This window comes from Chinchilla lanigera, unplaced genomic scaffold (assembly GCF_000276665.1).
Source record: "Chinchilla lanigera isolate Chin_1 unplaced genomic scaffold, ChiLan1.0 scaffold00118, whole genome shotgun sequence".
NCBI lineage: Eukaryota > Metazoa > Chordata > Mammalia > Rodentia > Chinchillidae > Chinchilla > Chinchilla lanigera.
In genome coordinates this window covers 2,597,518-2,621,848 of record NW_004955519.1, presented here as the reverse complement: position 1 = coordinate 2,621,848, position 24,331 = coordinate 2,597,518, and the positions used below count along the sequence as shown (strand labels likewise).

At 37.7% G+C, this 24,331-nt stretch overlaps 1 protein-coding gene across 3 annotated transcripts in view; it reads right to left on the bottom strand.

The window, feature by feature from the left end:
• The window catches only part of Ace2 (angiotensin I converting enzyme 2), a 52,477-nt gene that overhangs the window by 21,857 nt on the left and 6,289 nt on the right, over positions 1–24,331 (bottom strand). For all 3 annotated transcript variants that reach the window (XM_013506975.1, XM_013506974.1, NM_001282361.1), the window contains 9 exon segments: positions 18,106–18,264; positions 15,158–15,251; positions 14,636–14,779; positions 12,232–12,344; positions 9,943–10,048; positions 7,596–7,693; positions 4,054–4,223; positions 2,917–3,143; positions 119–263 (listed from right to left, as the gene is read on the bottom strand). In XM_013506975.1, coding sequence (XP_013362429.1) covers positions 119–263; positions 2,917–3,143; positions 4,054–4,223; positions 7,596–7,693; positions 9,943–10,048; positions 12,232–12,344; positions 14,636–14,779; positions 15,158–15,251; positions 18,106–18,264 — 1,256 coding nt within the window.

The following is a 24,331-nucleotide window of genomic DNA, read 5'->3' as shown; positions in this document are numbered from 1 at the left end:
GTGTGTGTGTGTGTGTGTGCGCGCGCGCGCACGCGCGTGCAGGCCAATCAAATGGTTTTAAATACATAGCAAATGAGAAGCTATTTTACTGATTGCACCTTCATTTCCCACCACTTACTTCATCTCCCACCACTTTTTCATCCACTGCTCTTTGGGGATTTCACCCCTGAAGACCATCCATCTCCACTTCTCTAACATATAAGTGAAGGGCAGAGTTCCAACAATCGTGAGTGCTTGTTTAAGTAGGAAGTTTATTTCTGTTTCTGAAAGAAAATGGGAAAGGACAAATATTAAGATGAAAATGACAGTAGATGTTTTATGTTAAAAAGGACTTTCATAATCTCAACATGTACTTACTGTACAGACGATAACATGAGAAATATTGACAATGGACATGTTAACATGTATATATTCATTTTGTTGGTAAGGGATTTGGAATAAGGTGAAGTCCTGGAACAGAACAGTCCTGCGAGTTAACCCTGATCCTATTTTTTGTTGGTTTCAATTGCCTTGGTTAAACATCCCTTATCGGAGTTAATTGGGACCATGTCATCTTCTTTCCAGGCACACTGTTTATTCTTGAAATCTCCACAAGGCCAGGGACTGTTAATGTGCCATTCAAAACTGTCTACCTAGTTCCAGTGTCTGTTCCATAATGCCTTCTGTGAGTCCTCGGTAAATAAGCAAATATTAAACAGATGTGGTGGAAAGCCAGTAAACCAAGGATGGGAGAAATAAAAAATATTGTGCTATTGCACAGTAGGTTGACTATAGATAGCAGTATGTACTGACATTTCAAAAAGCGAGAAGAGCACTAGAGAGGTCAGGGGTAAAGCTCTGGCCTAACATGCATGGAGTCCGGGGTTCTATTCTCAGCACTGAAAAACTAAAATGCTAGAAGAAAAGAATTTGAAAGGTTTCACTGCACAGAAATGATAAACATTTGAAGAGATATGGTTCCTCTGATTGAAACATTACACAATGCATACATGTATTGAAACACCATATGTGGCCCCATTAATGTGCACAATTTTGTATTTTTATGTGCCAGCTAAAAGTAAATTTAATTGAAATATAAATAAATAAAAGAGCCTCCCTGGAGGACACCGTCCAGTGGATAACAAAAGTGAGATGTACTTTCACTGTACTTTCATTCACTGTCTTCCTTATTGTGAATTTTAAATGCTTTCACAAGTCATGTAATTCTCTTTTATCCTTTATCAGAGATAAAAGGAAAAAAAGGTAGCAGATTTTTGTTCACCTCTAGTGTACAAAAACAGCTCACTGAAATGTCAACAGGAGAATGCTATCCACTCTGCACATCACTGAATCTCTAGTGTCTGTAGAAATATCTTGTCCATGGTATGTGCTCAATAATAATGTGGAGAAAAAAAAGCAGAAAAAGACGAAAGGAAAGAAGGGAGAGAAAGAGGAAGGAAGAAAAGAAAGAATTGATTTGTTTAACATCATTCATGAATCATGGGCAAGGAAAGGCGCAAGAGATTTTCAAACCAGTGGTTTAATTATATGTCAGATTATCTTAAGAAATACAGTGATTCCATCATCTTTGCCAGCTAACAAGGAATGTTAATAACGATAAAACAAGTAAGTGTTCATTAGCTTGAATGAATGATATATTAAATGTAGGAAGTAGGTGTGTTTGCTGCTAACTCTTTCCTTTGTTGCTTTCTTCCTGGAAAGACACCACTACTAATCTATAATCCACTGGGTCTGGGCTTACAACAACTATTCCAGACTTACTGATAGTTTTACCCTGGCCTACTCTCAGCTCATCATGAGATCACCAAGGGTCTGGAGCCGGAGATGGAGGCAAAAAGAATTGCCCATACAAGGATGAAGTTCATGACCTTGAACTCATTGACCAAATGCTCCAGCCAGTGGAACCGATGGTTAAATTGCAAATAGCGAAAATAAGGGGAGAGAAATACATGGAAGAGGAGACACCATTAGGCTCTAACTGTCCTTCTTTTACAAGGAAAAAATCAAAATCATGATTTCACTAAAAAATCAAAATCACATCTTCACTGAAGAATTTAAATCTCCTAAACATTTGTCTTGTTCATCAAATCCAGGCCATCCAAGGAGAAATGGGCTGCCTTGGGCAAAGAAGGTGAAGGACCGCAGGAATCTGAAGGGGTGCTACAGGGGAAGTGTGTGCCTCCACTAATTGAATGAAATGTCTCAGTCCCTTGCAATTTTGATATTTTTTCACCTATTCTTTAAGAACTCTCAAATTCTAAGCTGCACTTTGCTTTTCATGATGCTGTGGGAAAGGCTTTAGATTAAGGCTTTGATTCTGGACCTACTGCTGTGTATGTGTTTGCTATACGTAATAATTATATTCCTCTTGGGGAAGTGGTACATATACATGTCCCATTTTGATCAGTTTTGCTCCCCTCTCCCACCCTACCCTCCCTTATGTTGCTTTCTGATATTGAGCTACTTTCTCTTTTCTAAGTTTCCTTACTTCTAAAACGTTGTTTAGAATCTGTGCTAGCTCTAACGTTTGGGGAAGTTTTTCCTGAGAACCAAAAACATCTACTCAGAAGTCTGACACCAATTAGCTGGATGATCTTGGACAAGATATTTCAACTCTGTGGAACTGTTTTAGCATTTTCAAAAGAATCCAACAAGCTTCTGTTTGACATTTATTATGATCTCAAAACCATTCATTTGGTTCCCTCTCTTATGGCTTGTTCAAGAGTACAAAACCACAAATTGGCATGTTCAGGTATATACTTCCAAAGTGTTTTTTACCGGTAGTAATTCCTAGTTACTCATACATATCTTATATCTGATGTGGCAAAAAGTAAATATTTCCTACACCTGGTAATACATACTTTATCCCACACCATAGTAATAAATACCCAAAACAAGCCATGAAAAAATATATACCACTATCTTCCTGGAAATCAGGTGGCAGGAGACCAATGGACTTCAGATGCTTAGGTGTAGCTGCAGAAAGGGACATGATTTCCCCAACAGCTTCATGAAATCCTTCATTAGCTCCATTTCTTAGCAGGAAAGGTTGAATGGCATATGCCATGTCATACTGGATGTGTCCCATCTCATGGTGGGCTGTCAAGAAGTGGTCCATTGTCACCTTTGTGCACATCTTGATTCTGCACAAGAACGAGCAATACTACAATGAATCTCGTTGAATTGCATTTCATCATGATAATACAACTGTTTGAAGTTTTGGTAGCATGAATTCCCTTTCCAAGACTTACTCACCATCGACTCTTGAGTTCCTGCCTCTTCTGTGCTTACGTACTATTGCTCAATATAAAGTGCTGGGCAAGGCGGAGTCCTATTCTTTTGCTCATACTAATAGGAAAAGAAACAAGCAGAGTCCTCTGCTCTTCTCCCAGCCTGGTGCCCTCCCAGGTGCCTGTCCAAAACCTTCTTGTCTGTTAAGCCAAATTCCAGCGCCACCCACAAAGCCTTGCCTTAGCCTATCTCCTGTTCCAGGTATGGCCAATTTTCTCCCAGTATCCCATAAAGGATTCTGTATTTTGCTTATGACATGTACCCCTTTCTCCCTTTATCCCAGCTTTGCAATCACTTATGACATTTCACTCACAAGAAAGAAACACAGAGATTAGTATCTGAGTCACTCCATGTTCCATAATTCTCAGCACCAAACCTTTCATAATGGGGGCACTACCATCCCCATGATCATACAACTCTAATGGGCATACAATATTTCAAAATGAGGCAAATTGTCTAAAGGTTCGAGTTAGGGCCTGCCGGTAATCTATCCCCAGAAAACCCCACATGTTGGGGCTGGGGATTTAGCTCAGCGGCAAAAGCGCCTGCCTGGCAAGTGCAAGGTCATGAGTTCGGTTCCCGGTACCAGAGAAAAACCAAAAAAAAAAAAAAAAAAAGAAAACCCCACATGTTCTTTCATGGACTCCTAGCCTCAGTTCGAGTAGAGTTAATTCATCCTCTCTGTGCTCAGAGAAGCAGAGAAGGACTGCCTGGTTTCACTGTCTCCCATAATATCTGCACTTTAAGTATCAGCTCAGCTACCTGAAATCGTCCTTCCCCAGGTCCCAAGCTGTGGGGTGACACACCACTTTCCGGCCATCTCCTGGCTCAGTTAGCATGGAGTTTTGCCAGAATCCTTGAGTCATATGAGGAAGACCAACAGACACAAAGAACTTCTCAGCCTCCTTGAATATTCTCTCTGCATCCCAGGACTGGCAGGGGGGAAAGAACAGTATTTAATTATAGCATTAAAATAACAGCATTCTTTCTGTTGGAGCTACACATTGGCACAATCTTTCCAAACAGCGACCTGACAACATGTATGGACAGCTTTTTAAATGTTTGCACTCTTTGTTCCAGTAATCCTGTCTCTAGGGAACTAATCTAGGAAATTATCAGAAACTAGGTCAAAGAATTACACTGAGTCTGATTTTTAATAGAGAAAAACTGGAAAAAAAATACCAGAATGGTTAAATAAATAATGATCTCCTTGGAGAATGGACATTGTGCAGCTGTCCAGGTTATATTTAAATAACTTTCATTGGTATTATAAAATACAATGTAATAGTAAATGGAAAAGTAAAATATCTAAACCATTCACATGGCATTCATCTTAATGAGGAAATATGGTACGTGAAAATATTAACAGTGGACCGGGTGAAATTATGTATGATATTTTTTGTTTTCATTCTTTATATTCTCAGTGCAAACATAAAACACGGTGACCTTCTATTTGCTTATTTGACTTTTCATATCTATTAATAATTGTCTTATATAGTTTGGTGCTGCTGTATTTGGCGCATACATAGTGATACCTTCTATTTGCTAAATACCTTCAGTTCAAACCTACAGTCATTGCTGGAGCTCCCCCAAAGATCAAGGCCTTACATTAGGTGTGGTAGCAGACAGAAACAATAAGGTAGCCATGACAGCTTGGGTTTTGGGAATTAAAAAGGCCCAGATGTGACCTAAAAGACCACAGAACATTGGTCCTTGGCTTTATGATATGTATGGAATCTGAAATGTCAAACTATTTTAGCTATCAGTATCTGCCACCTAGCAAAGTCTTCTTGAAACTAACGTCGCAGTTGATGAACAAGCTTGCTTATGAAGTAAGGCTTATATAAAGCAAGCTAAGTTTGTGTAACTGGCAGGAAATTCATGAATCATTTTCAGTAACAAACAAACCTTGAACATCAGTCAATTTTAGTTTATCTCCTGTGTCAACCCTGGGAATAAAAACTAGAATATGAAACTTTGAGATTTTATTATTAACCTTTAAAAACTTAATGTCAGGCAATTGTATCAATGAGTATGACATTCTTTCTCTTAATTTATATTAGCCTTTAACTGATACATAAAACGTACACCTATTTCTGGGGGTGCATGTGATGTTTCAACAGAACATTATGTAATGTTCACATCAGGGTAAACATATCTAACCCCTCAAACTCTTATCATTCTGTTATGGTGAAAATATTCAAAGTCTTTTCATATAGCTTTTTGAAATGTACCATACATTATTATTATCTACAGGCTGTCAGGCAATAGCACACCAGAACTTCTTACTCCTACTAACTATAACTTAGTCCTCAACCCCCTCTCTCATACAGTCTCTAGCCTCTGATAACCACAATTTTAGTCTCGGTTCCTAAGAGATCAACTTTCTTAGCTTTCACGTATGAGTGAGAGCATGTGGTACTCGTCTTTCTGTCCCTGACTTATTTCTCTTAACATGATGATCTCCAGTTCTATGTGTGTTGTTGCAAATGCCAAAAGTACATTTCTCTTATGGATTAATAGTATTCCACTGTGCTTATGCACCATCAGTTGGTGGAAATTTAGCTTGTTTCCATTTTTTGGCTACTATGAATAGTGCTGCAATAAACAAGGAAATGCACATGTCTCTTCAACATACTTATTTCATTGCGTTGGAGTACATACCCAACAGTGAGACTGGTGGATCACATGATAGCTGTTTTTTCTAATTTTTAAGGGAGCATCATAATGTTTTCTGAAGTGACTACTAATTTTCATTCTCAGTAGCAGTGCGTAAGGGTTCCCTTTGCTCCACATACTCACCAGCACTTGGTATCTTTGGGGTCTTTGGGATTTTTTATACCAGCCACTCTTATTGAAGTCAGGCGATATCTCACTGTGCTGATGATTAGTGATGCTGAGCATTTTCCCATACTTTTGCCCACCTGTACGCCTTCTTTTAAGAAATGTCTTAATGATCTATTGCCCATTTTAATCAGATTTTTTTTGATGGGTTTTGTTTTGTTTTGCTTTGTATTTTTGCTTTTGAGTTGTTGGAGTTCCCTATATGTTCTGGATATTAACCCTTTGTCAGATGTATAGCTTCCAAACATTCTTTCATTCTGGGCTGCCTCTTCATTCGTTATTTCCTTTGCTGTACAAAAGCTTTTAAGTTTTACGTAATACTATTTGTCCGTTATTTTGCTTTTGTTGCCTGTGCTCTTGGGCCCTTGTCCAAACATCTTTGTTTATTCCAATGTCCTGAAGCGTTTTTCCTATGTTTTCTTGTAGTAATTTCAAAATTTTGGACCTCACAGTTAAGACTTTAATCTATTTTGAGTTAATTTTTAGAACTGGTGAGAGAGAGATCTAGTTTCATTCCTCCACTTGTGGATGTCTATTTTTCACGGAACCATTTATTGAAAAAACTGCCTTTTCCAGTGCATGTTTTTAGCACTTTTGTCAAAAATCAGTTGGCTGTAGAAGTGTGGATTTACTTCAAAGCTCTCTACTTTGTTTCGTGACTCTTTGTGTCTATTTTCATGCCAAAACTATGCTCTTTTGATGGCTATAGCTTTGCACAATGCTGCTAGAACAGCTGCAAGGGTTTAGAGCACCTTGCAGATTCAAGATTTTATACTGCTGTGGACTTTTCACAGGAGTACGTGTGAATGTGTTGACTGCATTGCTAGAGATTTAAAACTATTGACTAGAAAAGGTTCACCAATAGATAGATAATTACTATATGACCATCTCAAGAAATTTTATGAGGCAAATAAAATATGATTGTTAATTCTTCACAGAAATGTAAAATTTAAGTAAGTAAAGATGAATGCATAACTAAAATTTTAATATGATTTGATCAATGGAAAGGAACACATAGAATTTAAATAATTATATCAAAGTGGCAAGAAAGGTGATGTAAAAGATTCTTGTAATAGTTCTAACAATAATGATTTTTAATATGAAAAATACCTTCTAATGATATTCTTGGCTTTTCACTATTCATTTTTACTATTCAATGATTATTTAGCAATGATTAACTTTAGAAAGTGTACTGCAAACCAGTTGCTAACTGCACGTTTGCGTAAAGGAAAACTCAAAACCTCTCAATAGGATCAATACCATACTTGTTATTTAAGGTATATGAGGTCATTGACATTATATATTACTTCTCTAAAACAACTTAGATACATAAGAAATACATTTCAATTCTCCTGAATTTTTAATTTGCACAGTTTCACATACAAGAGATAAGAACAGAAGGATTGCATAAAAAAATGAGATTTAAAATTTAGATTGCTTTTAAGATCTCTTCTTCCTACCTGGTTCCCCATTGCATCAGTAACATCTATGTTTGGTTTCTGTTGAAAGGGAATTGTCAAGGCGTATAGATTTGTCCAAAATCTACCCCACATATCACCTATATTAAAAAAGAATACATTAATATGATGACAAAACAGCAAAAGTATAGACCTGACTTTATACAGTACATGAGACTGGACTGGTACACAAACCATACAGTATTTCTAAACAGTCTAGTTTCTGCGCTTCCCTTTTGCTAACTTTCCACCCTTTTTGCCTTCTTTTTTTTAAATTGCCAACATTTCCTTCTTCTATCTCCTCTAAAAGATTAAAATAGCAAGAGATTATCTGGTTAGACAAAGCTTATTAGGGAATAAACCTCATTTCTTCTACCTCAAATCACTTATTCAAGGGCACAATTTATCTACTATATGGAGCATCATAGGAACTATAAAGATTAATTCATATAAATCACCATTCATGGGACAAAATGCTACAAATTAAACTATTAGTGATGCCTCATATTGAATTCAAAAGAAATTACATAATGTCATAATTCAAAGATAGCTACTAAATAATGCCAGGCATAGTGGCGCACACCTACAATTTCAGCATTCTGGAAAGCAAAAGAGGATACCAAGTTCAAGCTCAGCCTGGACAACTTAGTGACTCAATGAGACCCTGTCCCAAAGTTCAAAAACTAAAAACATCTGGGGATATAGTTCAGTGAGAAGCCCTTTGGTTCAATTACCAGTACTGCAAAACAAATAGAAAAAGTTTCCACTAGTTAGTAATTAAGTTCACTTTGTTACTATGGTAATACCCTTATCCAAATGATTTTTCAAGCATCACCAACAATGTGAAGTTGTATTACAAGACCGGAGACCTAAAAAGGAAAGATGAATCTGGAAAAATTCAATATAATAGAGAGAGCAGAATCCTGGCACCAAAGAAATGGCACAACATAGCTACATGAAGTGTACTCCTGTGAATTAATTTTAAAAGATAAAATGTGAGGTCCTATACTTAAATTTTAAACAAAAACTCATCTACCATAGAAATATATATGTGACATCAGGCTGAAGCAAAGCGTACAGTAAAAGACCAAAAATGATCCAATAGAGAGAATGACATGGCATCTAAAACACAAATACGATCTTCAGCTAAATTGATAGAATCATAGGGTCTAGAACAAAGGCAGATATGGTACCACTTTTTTCCCCCTCTGTTGGTCAAACTTCATCTAGAGTAAGTATTCAGTTCTGAGCATGACAACTGAAGAAGGACTGGACAAAGTGTAGCTCATGCAAAAGAGAACTAAAAAAGTGAGATTTTGGGGAGTGTTTGAAACTGTGTGGGATATTTAACCTGAAAAAAATGCATATGCACTGATAACAATAATGGCACTAAAATATATTGAGTACATACCCCTGTGGCAAGTACTGTGCTTTGTCTTATAGCTTCCTTAGAATCAGTTCCATACAGCACTAGGTTAGTCTATCTTACAGGGAAGAAAGAACCCTATCACAACAGACATGATTGGGAAAAACCTAAATTACTAGATAATGCCTTCCAAGGAAATGTAGAACAGATTTCTATATTTCTTTAGAATTAAAAGTCATCATCATTCCTTTGTCCATATTCTCTTCTACTGATGGAGGTGGGGCTTGGCTATGAAGAATTACCTATCAGAAACCTTGTTTGACTCTAGAAGAGATACAATGTATGGCATGAACTTTTCAAACATTTCTATCATATTTGGCCTTGGCCTCGGCCTTGGCCTCGGCCTTGGCTGCTGGAGTGGGAGAGAGAAAGATGGCCTCTTCCTTCAGTTATTACTCATGTAATCCTAACCAAATACTTTTCAGCAAGACTTACTGGTGCAGTCTAGGTTGAGCACATGATGCTTTCATGCAGGCCAAACCTCAGCTCCAGAAAGACTTCCATTCACCCCCGAGCACCACCATCTTACCAAGTTTCTTTCCTTCGAGAATATGATGCTAAAATCCCAAATTCCACCTTAAGACATTAGTCAACCAATTTCAATGCTATGAACTATTTTACTCATTTCCACTCTCATTTTAACGTGGAATTCTTTCTCTAATTATCTTAAATAACCCCTTCGTCTTTTGTATTATAACCAACATAATACCTCTTTTTGTATAAAAATAGTAATTTAATAGAGAATGGTTGAAACTGCAGTCTCTGCTGAAGAAAGTGCATTCAAATTGTGATTTCTATAATGTTATTAAGTTCATTTAAAGAGTTTTCAAAAATTTCATGATTTGACCTCACTCCAAAAGAAAATTTTATTTATGGAACTAACTGAGATGACAAAGAACACAAAGGATTCCTGAGGTTTCTTACCAAGCAAATGAGCAGGGAGGCATCCAGTTGGACTGATACGGGAAGGGTAGGCCTCCATCAACTTTGCCCTCACATAGGCATGGAGTTGTTCATACAATGGTTTAATCTAAAAACATAGGAAGAAAGTTCAAGATTAAGAGGAGCCAACTCTAATTTCCAATCCTCAACACTAAATATAAAAATTCCTTCATATAAGAAGAATTCCCTTAAATTATTTGTTCTCCTCTCAAGTATTCTGGAGCATTTAAAAGCCATTCTTCTCCACAGATATGAATGATGACTAGCCCCACTATACAAAAAAACACAAACATCTGGAGGACTACAGGCCCCAAAAGAAAATCAGAGGCCAAAACAGTAATTTAAGATGCTACTTATTTCTTTTGTCTTTAAATTGAACTATAAATTGCAGACCATGACGTTCACTCACCTTTAAGGGTACAGTTTCATAAAATTTAATAAATTATAGATGCTGGGAAACTGTCATCATCATCCAGTTTTATTACATTTCCATCTCTGCAAAATTTCTATATACCTATCTTCAGCCAATGCCCCACTCCCTTCCAGCCCAGGTTATCACTGAATTGATTTCTGTCTGTATACTTTTGCCCATTGTAGACATTTCATATAAATGGAATTATATAATATGTGACCTTTTGTGTCTGCCTTCCTTTACTAAGAATGTTTTCTAGGATCATCCATATTGTAGCATGCATCAGTAGTCCATTCCATTTTATTACTGAGTAGTATTCCACTGTATGAATATCCCAGAGTCAGTTTACCCATTCATCAGTTGAAAGTTGTTCCAATGTAGTGCTATTATGAATAATGCTGCCATTCACATTTGTGTATACATCTTTCTTTGGGTATATGTTTTCATTTATCCCATGTACATAGCTAAGAGTTCAACAGTTGAGTCATATGGTTCAATTGTATATTTAACTTTTTAAGAAATTGTCAAACTCTTTGCCAAATTACTGCATCATTTCACTTTTTTCTCACTACAGGGGATCAAATCAAAGGGTGTTCTACCACTGAGCTGCATCCCCAGCCCTTTAGCTTTTTTTTTAATTTTATGAGAGGGTACGACCAAACTTGTGATCCATGTGCCTCAGCCTCCAAAGTACCTGGGATTACAGACATGTGACACCATACCAGGCACCATTTTACATTTTTGCTAGCAAAATGTATATGAAGGCTCCAGCATCTCCACATGCCCCAACACTTGGTATTGTCATTCTTTTTGTCATTGCAATTCTGGAGGCTGTATACCGGATTTTCATCAGTTTTAATTTGCATTCGCCTAATAACATCTTCCTTGTTTATTTGCCATTTGTAAAATTTTTTTTTTATTTTAAAAATAAAAGGAGGAAAACATTAACAGACAGACAACCTTTTACAAAATAGCAAAAGAACTGTACAGACAATACAGAGTTACAAACAAAGTGGTAGGAAATTAATAATACTTGTTGTATTGCATATTGACATCTTCAAAGTGGTTTCTCATGAAAACAGACAGAGACATGCACTATTGACCAATCAAGGACTCACTGACAGTTTCTTTCAGCAAAGAAATAGAAGACAGCAGAACAACTATGTTAACTATCCTGCATATACATACATACAAAATTTCTCCTTCTCTCCCTTCTCTTTTCCCCCATGTAAAATTTCTTTGATGGTATAATTAGTCAAACCTTTTGCCCATTTCCCTTTAGGGGAGTTGTTTTTATTCCATTTTTGATAGTTCTGCCCAACCATGGCCATGATGGAGCGGTCTCACATCCGAAGTTTGATGGCGCAGGGATAAAGAAGAGATAGAGAGGTCACGATGAGGGGAGAGGGACACACTGAGAAGTGTCTTTCAGATACCTCTACTCATGGGTCTCTCTCTTCCTTATAAAAACTTTTGTAATCAAAGGCTAAAGAAATAATAGTATCAATTGTCCTGAGGAAGGAAGCAAAGTCTATGGCCCTGCTAACAAAAGAAGACAGCGCCATCCCCAGGTTGCTTACAAAAACCATTCCTTCTTTTAACCTAAAATACCATTCCTTCCTGTAAGCTTTCCTCCTTATACCCTTTTGATTGGTAATTACTGGTCCGTGATTAAAAGGAGAAGAACACAACAACTCCGATTATGTGTAGGGGCTGCCCTATTTTCCTAAGAAATCTCTTCAAGCTCTAAAATTACACAGTTCTGTGACTGCTGACCAGCTCGTGTGTTAAGGACACCCCTGAATGACTTTGCCCATTGTCCCTCCTTCCTGCGCCCCTCCCTGCAGTCCTTGGGTTACCTCAGCAAAGGTACGCTCAACATCTTCAATCAACTGCTCTCGGCTATAGTCGTAGCCATCTGCTCCCTCTGCTTCGTAATCTGCTCTCCAGTAATCCCCATAGTCCTCATAATCTGTTTTTTAAAAAAGAGCAAGAGGAGAGCATAAGGAAGGGAAAGGAGACGCAATAGTATAGTTTATGATCTTGCTGGAAGGTTAAAAGAAATCTAACGGTTTGTCACATTTTTTGTTGCTTTTACAAACATAGACTCAAAGAGATCCAAATGAATAATAATATTAGATAATTCTGTTCAGTACTTGTTCTGTACTAGGAAATTAACTATATTATCTCATTTTATATGCACAAAACTGTACAAAATTGTCATCATTATAACTTCCACTGTGCATTTTAACAGCTTGTACTTATTTTTAAAATAAATCTTATTTTTGTATATTAAAGGTAAATGCCATGATGTTATGGACTACATATAATATAGTAAAAAGTCTATTATAATGAAACAAATTAATACATCTATCATCTCACATAGTTACACACACACCCCAGCAAAAACAGCTATAATTTATTTGTTTAGCAAAATCTTGATTACAGTAAGCTATTATGAACTACTGCTATCATGCTTTACATGAGATCTTCAGATTTGTTCATCTCACGTATCTGATACTTTGTATACTTTGACCTGTATTTCCCCATTTCCTCCCACTCCACCCTCATAAGCACAATTTTATCTCTTTTTCTGTATGTTTGACCCTTTTTTGGTAGATTCCACATATAAGTGAAATCATGCAGCATTTTTCTTTCTTTGTTAAGCTTTTTTAACTTAGCAAAATGTCCTCCAGTTCTGTCCATATTGTGGCAAATGGCAGGAATCTCCTCTTTTTATGACTGGAATATATATATATATATATATATATATATATATATATATATATACATACACACAGGGTATGAGCTAATAAAGTTGGTAAGTGCATTCATCCCATGGTCTCTCTATCCATTCATCCCTTGACGGACACAGAGGTTGTTTCCATACCTTAGTTATTGTATGTAATGTTACAATGAGCATCAACGCATGGATATCTTTTTGAGGTAAAGATTTCATTCCTTTTGAGTATATACCCAGAAGACAGTTTCTGGGCCGTATGGTAGATCTGTTTTTAATTTCTTTAGAAACTTCCACACTGTTTTCCCTAATGGTTGCACCCATCTACATTCCTACCAACAGCTTATGCGTAGAGCAGTGAAACCACTTGTCCAGGGTCATACAACTGGTAAGGAGCGAAGTCACACACTTAGTTTCTTAACCCTGGGTCTCTACTCATACCATAGATCAGTTCACATCATTAGCTTTAAAACATGCAATTGAGTCTCTACGGATTTTAGTTCTCATTTTATTCAGGACCTTGTGTTTTGATATGACCCAATTTATCTTAGACATTGTTACGATGGGCCCATGTTCATGTGTAAGTTGTGTGTATACACAGCACATCTGTGTGTGCTTCATTAATATCTCGCCATCAAGAAACACAAGCTGTGTTAGGGTATGAGCTAATAAAGTTGGTAAATGCATTTTAATAATTTCATTTTTGTACCACATTGCCAGTGGATAGTCAGGAAGATGAAGAAATAAATGAGTGTTTGAATGGAAAGATATGTCTGGTGTTTTTTTTAATTAATGAGAAACTACTATCTGTAGCTTGCCTGCAGCTTGAAAAGGTAACTTTAAACAGCAGCAGGAGAAATTAAAAACAGCAAATGAAAAAAAACTTCTTTCCTTACTCAGCCCCAGGGGGCAGTGACTCACCAAAGCACGAAGTATTCATAATATCATGACTTCATCTCATTATTAAGAAGAGCAAGCTAAGAGATGTGGAAATTCCTTCCTATGTTAAGATTTTTAGGACTATCAGACTGACTTAAATTTAAAACTGCAGATAATAAAGGCTTTCCAGCTTAAACTCATATGATTTTTTCTTTCGGAGACATCACCCTGAGGTAAACACACAAGTGACCTCTGCGATTGCGCTGTGGCCAGGTGAGGGTTCAGGTGAGAGATAGTGTCTCTGTCCCTCATCCTAAGAAATAGGTTCCCCTCTCAATCTCCAGATTCCCTCAGGAAGCTTGGGAACCCAAGACCTCCCTGGACCACTCATAGTTTATAATTCCTGGATAGCTTATTTGCATCCTTGTAATTGAATCTCATTCCCGAGCTCTGATCTTTAGAGTTCCAATGCATCTTTCTTATACCCCAGTAGTTTCCTTCTGAGACAGGTAACCTGACTGTTTTAACAAATGATTATTAATTTAAGGGTATCTTCATATTAAAAAGTAGGCTTTGTTGTGCGTGAGAAATACTCCCATGTTCTGGCAGAGAGCTTCAGGACCTCAACAGGCTGAGACACTTACTGTTTGCTTTTGCCATCTCATTTTTCAGGGCCACATACTCTTCATACAGTGGCCTCATCTGCTTGCCGACCTCGGACCTCCAGCCTTCCCAAGCCCAGAGCCTCTCATTGTAGTCTTTGCTGTTTGACATTATGTCATCCAAACCTGTTATTCCACAGCACCCAAAGGAAAATAAACATGCATTTATAAAAGTTATAAACAAATAAATAAACTTTAAAGAATTAAAAAGAAGGTGGGCATAAAGTTATTAAATGAAATCCACTACTCTTACTCTTAATATGTCTGCAAAGAAAAACTACTGAAATAATTTCATTGCTAACTTAAATTACTTCAATGTGATATAATCTACACTAAAGCTTTTTAAAGTTAAAAGAGCATCTGTGTGCTGAAACACACCTGTTTGGATGCTACCACCTTTGAACTATCCATCTGAAAATCACAAAGTCATCAACTAAAGTCAGTTTCTAAAACTTAGAGAGTAAAAGTAAAAATTTCAGAATCATCACTGAAAATTAAGTCTACCTGGTTCAAGCAGCAAGCACTCCTGTAGATTATTGGGGTTACAAACTTTTCCAGTACTATAGATGGTGCTCATTGTATTTAGAATTGTGTTCAACTGCAAATTAAAGATAATAAATAATATTAGAAATGGAAAGTATGCTCCAGAGAAAGTTAACGTTAAAATATCCTTTTGGTCATGTGAATTTTTTTAATGCTTCAAAAACAGCAATTCACATCTTCTTTATCAAGTGTCTCCCTATGTATAAGGAAAGAACATCACATTTAAGTTTCCGCACCAGGAACACCACACAGCCCCATAAGCACATAATAATTACATATGGAGTCATTGAGTTAAACATACCTGCCAAAACCCCAAGAAGGTTTCTAACCTAAACACACACAAAGAAATGCAAATGCTATAAACTGTCACTAAAAAATGATGCGGAAGCATCGTCTGGGAGTGGGGGAGGAGACTTACAACCTGGAGATTCGGGAATGGCTTCAAAGAGGAGAGGACATGAGAGTTGAGTCTCGCAGAACTAGGAATTGGTCGGGTAAAGAAGGGAAGTAGAAGACAGAGCCTAAACATGGGAGGAGGTTGGAAAAGACAAAACATTTTCAAGAGGTGATGGGATGTTGTATAAAACTGGAATATAATACTGACTAGGGGAATGGAGGACATGAAAATGGAGGGGTAAGCAAAGGATAGTTCTCAAGGATCATCCCTTCCACAATAAAGACTTTAAACTTTACGCAGTAGGTAACAAGGAGTAACGGTAACAGAGTAAAGTAGTACTTCTCACACCGTGGTCCATGGGTCAGTGCAAGTCAGCAAAAGATTTGGTTCTATTCTGTGATAAGTGTGGGAATTGAACTACTGCAAATATTTATAAACTTTACAGAACAACTTGATATTCCATGACCTCTAAGCATATGATCAATGAATTTAAAGTATTGATCTGTAATGGACTGTAATGGATTAACGAAGTATTGAACAATAAAGGAAGGGGGAGAGAAGAAAGGAAGGAAGGAAGGAAGGAAGGAAGGAAGGAAGGAAGGAAGGAAGGAAGGAAGGAAGGAAAGAAGGGAGTGAAAGAGAGGGAGGGACTGATTTTCTTCCACAGATGATTTAAGAAACACTGGACTGCCGGGGATATAGCTCAGCGGCCTAAGCACCTGCCTGGTGAGAGCAAGGTCCTGAGTTTGATTCCCGGTATCAAAACCAAAACAAAACAAAATTAATAAGAAACACTGGACTGAAAACCCTGTTTCTTCTCCTAATTGTTATTCCATTATTCTTTCACTGTGCTACAGAGTCATTATCCTGAAACATGAAATTAGTACCGTGCTTATAACTCCCACAGCATCCCATAGCCCAAACAATCAACCGAAATTCCTTGGCACAAAATCCTGTCTGGTCTCTTTCTCTACCTGCATCTTCAATCTCCCTCCTTCCTCTATACTAAACATACATCCTTAAGTATCCCCTCTTCCCAAACACTTCAAGCTCTTATTCTCATTTAAAGTGTAACTCTTAATCTTTGCACACATTACAATTATCTGGGGATCTTTTAAAAATAGCGTACCCATCTAGGCTAGACTAGCCTGTCTTTATTCAAACAGGCACAGTTTCTCATGGTGTCCTTGTGAAAATTATGGAGAACCAAGAAATGGATAAGATAAAGTGGATTAATAGCTAAGGAGATCATTGGATCCAAAGAATGTAGAACAATAAATATCAACTTGTATAAATAAATGCCATATGGCTTTATCTCTGTCCTTATCAGAAATTTGTATTTTTATAAATGTGGACTGGGACATACAGAGTTCCAGAAGATAAATAGCTGTGAAGGAAGAATTTGATGTTAAATAGCTAAATATTTTAGATAAAAATATTTCAATAGGCTCTATCTGGGGTCTGCAAACTATGTTCTGCAGAAAATCCTGTCTGCTGCCTGTTTTTGTAAAATTTTATTGGAGCACAGCCACATTCATTCCTTTATGTATTAGCTATGGCTGGTTTCCTGCTAAAATGGCAGAGTTGACTATTGTGACAGAAGCAATATGGTCTGCAAAACCTGAAATATTTATTATTTCTTCCTTTACAGAAAGAAAGTTAACTGGCTCCTGGGCTAGACAGCTGAGCAAAGAATGTTATTTTAGCAGAAAATAAAATAGGCTTTCTTTAATTTGGACAATCTAAGAAGAAATTTTTAAAGAGCCATTGTAGCAGGACGTTGGTGGGAGAGATTTAAAGATTTCATTGGCAGCAAGGGTTACATTAGCCAACCATGGCGTTTGGCTATCACAAACCAAAAGAGTCTAATGCAGTCCTAGACTGCCTTACTAGATGCAGACCCCAGAGGACCACACCGTATCTCTGCTCACCTCTGTGCAGATCAGAGCCCACTGTCTTCTTTCACTCTCAGAAAGACTGTAGTTGGGATGATGTTATGTTCTGGATCATCTAAAGGCTGTGTGCTAATGGATTGGCTCTCAGTCGGGAACACTACTGGGAAGAAGTGGACTCTTTTTTTTTTAGAAGTGGACTCTCTAGCAGATGGAAGCCTAGCTGGAGGAAGCAGGCACTGGGGATGTGCCTTTGAAGGGTGCATTTTGTCCCCGGCTCGTTCCCTCTCTCTTTGTCTCCTATCCATCAAGAAGTGAAACTCCTCCTTCCCGTGTTCTTTGCCACGATGCTCCGCCCAGGAGCAATGGAGCCAAGTAACCATGGGCAAAAACTTTTGAGTTGTATTAAATTATTTTCTGAGTTAAATTGATTTTCTTGGGTATTTTGTCAGAGCAACAGAAAGATATCTTTTATGGCCACGCTACGTAGGCACAGAAATACTGCTAATGTCAGCAGTACTATCTTTGCAGATAAAGGAAGCAGCCACAGTGATATAATGTTTGATATCTCCCAAACATTTCAACGCTCGGGATGAGTACTGAAACACTCACAAACATACCTGATTGTTCTTCTCTGCAGATAGCACAGAAGACCCACTGTGCTGAAGAGCCTGCAACTGACGCTTGACTGTGAGATTCTGAATTTCTTGTAGTGGATAAGCTTTGGCAAGGTTGGACTGTTGTTCATAAAAGGCAGACCAGAGGGCCCCAGCCTCATTCTGAAATGGCAAAAAATAAAATTTAAATTGGAATGGCATGGCTTTCATAGAGGAGAAGATACAGTACAAAGAACATCTGGTGAAACATCTACTATTTCCAGAGTGGTTTAGTCCCCTATTTTGAGGCAGGTCAGGGTTTAGGTTAAAAGTGACCAGGCCACATTTGGCTACTCTCTCTTTCTGGCCCAATGCCTAGTTTTCCCCAGGGTCCTGTCTCCAGAACTGGATGTGAATTCTCACAGATAATCCACATTGTGAGACCCTGGAATCTATGGCCTTTTTGCTGTGACGTAGGTGAGTTGGCCAAGGATTCAAGGAAGAATGTTCTAAAAGAAGAACCCAGTAGAGCTCAGAGTAGACATGATGGGAATACAGTCCACACGACCATGATAACCATGAGAAATGAGAACCAGCTCGCAGTAAGCCCCTGTATGCCATTATTTAAAACAAGGCTTCTGAGCTTAAATTGTGATCTCAAAGGCTTCTCAAGACATAGCCATTTGGCAGTCATGGTGATTTTCCACCAGCAAAAGAAATCAATAAGCGAGTGAGGACACCAGGATGCATCTCCCCTTCTTGAGTGTTAGTAGGAAAGTGGATGTTTCCAGACTTCTTAGTGCAGTCTTCTCTCAATGCACACATTTATTTCCACCTATCAGAGCCTGAAATGAACAAGTACTTTGTACACTGCACTGCTTTAAGGCCATACAAAAGAAATAGTGTACGAGACAATAAGAATTTCATTCCTGGAGCCAGACACCTCTGACTAGCTTGTAACCTTGGGCAAATTAGCCTGTCTGACCCACAGTTACCTTATCTGCAAAATATGAAGAATAATAAGACTTACATAAAAGGGTTGTTGTAGAGATTAGAAGAATTACAAATAATAAAATGCTAACCAGAGTGTCTGACACATTCTAAGATTCAATAAATGTTGTTACTTATACAGAAAAGGTCTTTGTCCTTAGGTTGCTTAAAATTTTATCAGATGGATAAGATATGCATCCTGAATGTTTCACTAATGAGACATGAGTATATAATACTCTATAAACTGTGAGAGGGCCCATCAGTTTCAGTTCTAAGAAAGGAGAAACTCATACAGGTGACTATAGTTGGCCAAGTCCTCATAGAAGAGGGACTTTAAGTAGATAAGAGTTGGAGGGAATGGAATACTTTGCAAAATAATTTATCTCTTTTTTCTATTTTAAGAAATAAAAGAAGGAAAACATATTAACAGACAGACATCCATTTACAAAATAGCATAAGAACAATACAAACAAAACAGAGTTACAGACAAAGTTGTAGGAAATTAACAGTGGTTGTTGTATTACTTATTGATATCTTCAAAGTGGTTTCTCAAGAAAATAAATAGAGATATACGAGGTCGATCAAACAAGTAATCACTAATTGTTCCTTTCTGTAGAGCAATAGAAGACACTAGTACATCTATGTTAGCTATCCTGTATATACATACTTACATAATTTCAAAATAAGTCATCTCATTTGAGATTTTAACAACTCCATGAGGGAGAAGGTCACTGTATCTCCATTGTGTATGTACAGAAAGGGGCCTAGAGAAATAGTGGAGCTGGCGGTCATCCACCAGCATTCAATCCTGGGCCTGTGGCTGACAGACACTGAGATAGCTCCCATGATCCCTACCTGCTGGCGGTCGTGGCCTCATGTGGTTTCCTCTTGAGTAAGAACAGACCTGTGGCTTGCTTTAACCAATCTCATACAGCAAAGGTGATGGGATGTACATATTTACATCACATAAGATTGCAGATTTTATCATGCCAGAAGACTCTCTCCCTTGCTGATTTTAATGCAGCAAGACGTCATGGTATATATATTCTATGGAAAAGCAAGGCAGCCTGGGATTGAAGATGGCTTCTGATAGCAAGAAAAACAAGGACCTCCGTTCAGCAGTACACACAGATCCTAATGTAACACTAGCCATGTTAGCTTGGAGTGGATCCATCCCTAGTCAAGCATCAGACAAGATCATAGTGCTTGCTGCCACCTTGAGTGCAACCGTACAAGACCTCCAGGATGCAGCTAAATTGTGCCTGGGCTTCTGACCTGCAGCAACTGTGAGATAATAAATATGTGTTATTTTAAGCACTAACCTTGAAGTAACTTTTTATGCAATAGGTAACTAGTACAGCTCTCAAAGGCCGGACTCCAGGCATGATTGCTCTTTTCAGGCCAAGAAATTTTACGTCTATCCTTTGAGCATTAGGTAGTCACTGAGAGGTTCTGAATAAGCATGTGACATGATGAAAATGGTGTGCAGAAGTAAAAGTAACGGACCAGAAAAGAGATGGAGAAAATAACGGTAGTGAAGAAAGAAAATAATTTCTCTCTTTATTGAACACTCACAACGTCTCAGGAACTGCTTCTCAGTTAATGTTCACGTACAACCCTTTGGAGGGAGCTACCACCTCTATTTCAGAAATGAAGGGCATGAGGCACAGAGCAAAGTAACTTTTCCTAAGTCACATAGCTAATAATTGGAAGAGCCAAGGCATCAAGCCAGGTGTATGTCTTGTCGCCCAACACCTCCCTCTCCCACCGTTACCTCCAGAGCTCCTGCTCTGAGCCATTGTCCTACCTATCTTCATTCAGTCCAGGATAATTTACTGTCAGGTAACATTTCTGGTAAAATTTTGAAGCCAAAGTACATGAACAAATTTATTCTTGATTTATTCTGGAAACAGCACAATCCCCCAAATGCCTCAGTCTTAGAACATTTCTTATTATACTGCTTGTGGGAACTTTGAGACTATCTGATTTGATTTTGTCACTACCACCCTACAAGTGTTACACTTTATACCACCCAAAATTATGTTGCCTTGCATTTTGGCTCCTGAGGGCATACTGCTCCTTCCCAAGCTGTTCTTTGTAATATTATTTATGACGTATTTCATATCCTTATGCTAAGATTCCTGGGCCTAAATAAAGCAAACAGGTTATCTGTTATGCAGAGATTTACATCAGTGCATGCATACCAATCAGATGATCTAGGTAGTGGCCCATAGCTATATGTAGTTTATAGACCCGAATGATGGAAGAAATGAAACAATACAGCAGTTTACATAACTCCAGGGCTTGAAAAGAACAATTACAGGTAAAATTAGTGCCAGTCCACAGCACCTCTGTGCAAAGGCAGGAGAGAAGCAACTAAAATAATCAAATTTTCTGCAGCCATCTTGGTGGGAGAAGAAGGTGTTGGGGGACAAGACATGCATTGTTCAGGATGACCACAAAAAATTAAAACACCCTCTGACCTCCGTCTATCTCTGTAGCGGATACCATATTCCCATTCTGTGAAAGATCTTTGCAACTTCAATGACCGGAAGTATATAATGCAAAATCATATTTTATAAATATTCAAAAATATATCCTACTCTATTGTGGCCCTAGCTATACGTATAGAATAAATACAATGATTTCACTATGCCTTTAAATGTTTTCAAATGAGCTTTTGTATCCAGTCCATAGGTCTGGTGGTCTCTAACAAAATTGTGACAATTTTACTTAAACAATTGCTATGCTTTGGTGATAAGTTGCTTGAGACTCTTTTGTTTTTCTATAGCTCACTATCCCCTGAACCTACCTGCACTTTTAGCAACCTCTGAACTACTTCCCCTGTATGTGTGAGGGTTCACTGAAGACAAAAGATGAAAAAGCTGGGTGGTAGTTTTTCATCCATCCAGTACCTTGGAGCTCAAAAGTCTCCTAGGAAAACCTCTCCCCCTATTCTGGCCCAGTTTCCAGGGATGGTTCTTAAGGCCACATCAGGTTCAAAGATGAAACTACCTTGGTTACTTTTTAAGTATGCTCACAAGCTGAGCTATTTTTTTAAATGCTTATTCTGTGTAACAGAGTAGGTAGTTTAAGTGACATGACTGTGAATTCCACCACTCCACTTTATGATTCAAAAATTATTTTTTCTATACTTAGGTGGGAAGTTTAATATATTAAATTTTTAGACATTATAACTTTTTAATTTTTGCTGTATTTTATGCTATGAGAAAAAGGTGGTGGCTCAGCCCCGACTTCCATTTTACTTGCACAATGACACTTTTTTTCTCCCTCCCTTCCTGTACTTGGTATAGGTATTTTGTGTGTCATGAAGTATGGATGGATCTATAAGGGACACGGGTCAGGTCAGCATGCTCTCTTTGGGTAGAAAATAGCGGGTTAGAATTGCCTCACCAGGAGTTCACTGTAACTCCAGCCCCAAAGACACAGGAACTGGGCATGCCTGAAGACTCCACAGGCCCAGAAGAAAGTCACTGAATAAGCTCTAAAGATTACTCAAAGCCTAAGTGTGGGCCTCTTGCTTCTGATGACTCATGAAGAAACATACTTTGGAAGTGTTCTTGAAGACCAGAGCTCCGACAGGGAAGTCCTCAACACATCAGCTGCATGGACAGGAGTTTGGACCAGATGTAGTAGTTACTGCTAAATATTGGAAGAGTAAACCAGGATACTTCTGCTAGCAGTGAGCACATTTTGCTCTCTCCAGAAATAAAAATGGTCCAGCAACCTCTTATGTTGCTGTTAAAAAATCACATGCACTCGGGCCTGTGTGTATTGCTCAGTGACATAAGCGTCTGCTTGGCAAGCTCAAAGTCGTGAGTTCGATCCCCAGTACCAAAAAACAAACAAACGAACAAAAAATCACATGCACCCTTTCTGAAACTGATTTAAAAGTTCCCAATTTCTCCCTGTGACACTGTGACACTGGATTTGTCTTTATGCAAGTTAAGGTCAAGATTGAGTTGGACTAACAAATAAGAAAGCTCTTTGGTATCTTTTTTTTTTTTTTTTTGCTTAAATGCTAACTCTTATTTATTCCATTTTATGTTTCCAGTTAGGTTTATGATTTGGATTTCCTGCTGCTTACTAATTTTCTGATTAATATAATGAATTTGCTGATTCTGTACTCTTCAGGAAGATTTGCAAAAGATTCTATTTCAAAAACAAACCAACACAATTACAAAAATGGTCAACGCATATAAAAGCAATATCATTTGACTGAGAAATTAATTACAGTTTAACTGGTAAATATTCAATCTGTACTTGCTGTAAAGTAACAGAATAGTTCATTGTACAGAAAAGATAAGTTTGGTAATTTTTACTGAGCTCTAAACCAAATTTGTTTTTCTGTTTTTCAAACAAAAGTTTTCACATGTTATTTACAGTTAATAAACCAACCTACTAATTCAAAAGCATAGATACGAATAGAAAAATCATCTTTCCAATAAAACATGTCCAACAGTCTAGACAGTGGTGATATTTTCAGCTTGACATGTTAAATGAGAGTGACCTTGATACAGTATAAATATATGTTCCATCTCAATGCAGTTATTTATAGAACTAGTTGGGGTCTTCTCCAGTATCTTCTCTCAGAATTGTATGATTTTTATTACCAGTTTTCATCCAAATTTACTGGGGAATGGTATGATCTTCTTTTTGTTTCTTGGCCAATAATTCTCAGTCTTGAATAAGATAGGCAAGGAATGGAATCACCCACACATACCACAATATCAAAGAAGGTAAAGGAACTTTGGAAACATGGTTTGAACTGAACATTTTTCATCATCCCTACCTGATGTTCTCTACCACACTCTAGGTAGGCAATATTTAGGACACTATACTGTTTAAGTTTGATGCCCTCTATTATTTTAATTCAGTCTCAAGATTGCCTTTCTACATCAGACCCATAGGATGACAAGCCCAGTATCCTGACTTCTGAAAGTTACACCCAAGGACAATATAGAAATGTCAGATTGTCCTCAACAATGCCACGATGATAGAGTATGAACACACACAGTCATACATCCCAAATTTTTCTTCCTCTATCAGTGATCTACTGTTACACTAATAGTATACAAAAACAATTAAAACCCTCAGTAGCATAAGTGTTTATTGTTTATAAACCCACTGTCACTTGGGCTTGGCAGACAGCACTGCTGATTGTGGCTGGAATTGCTTACAGCTCTGGGAGTTGGCTTCTGCTTGGAAAACTACTTTCTGTGTCCCTCATTTTTAATTG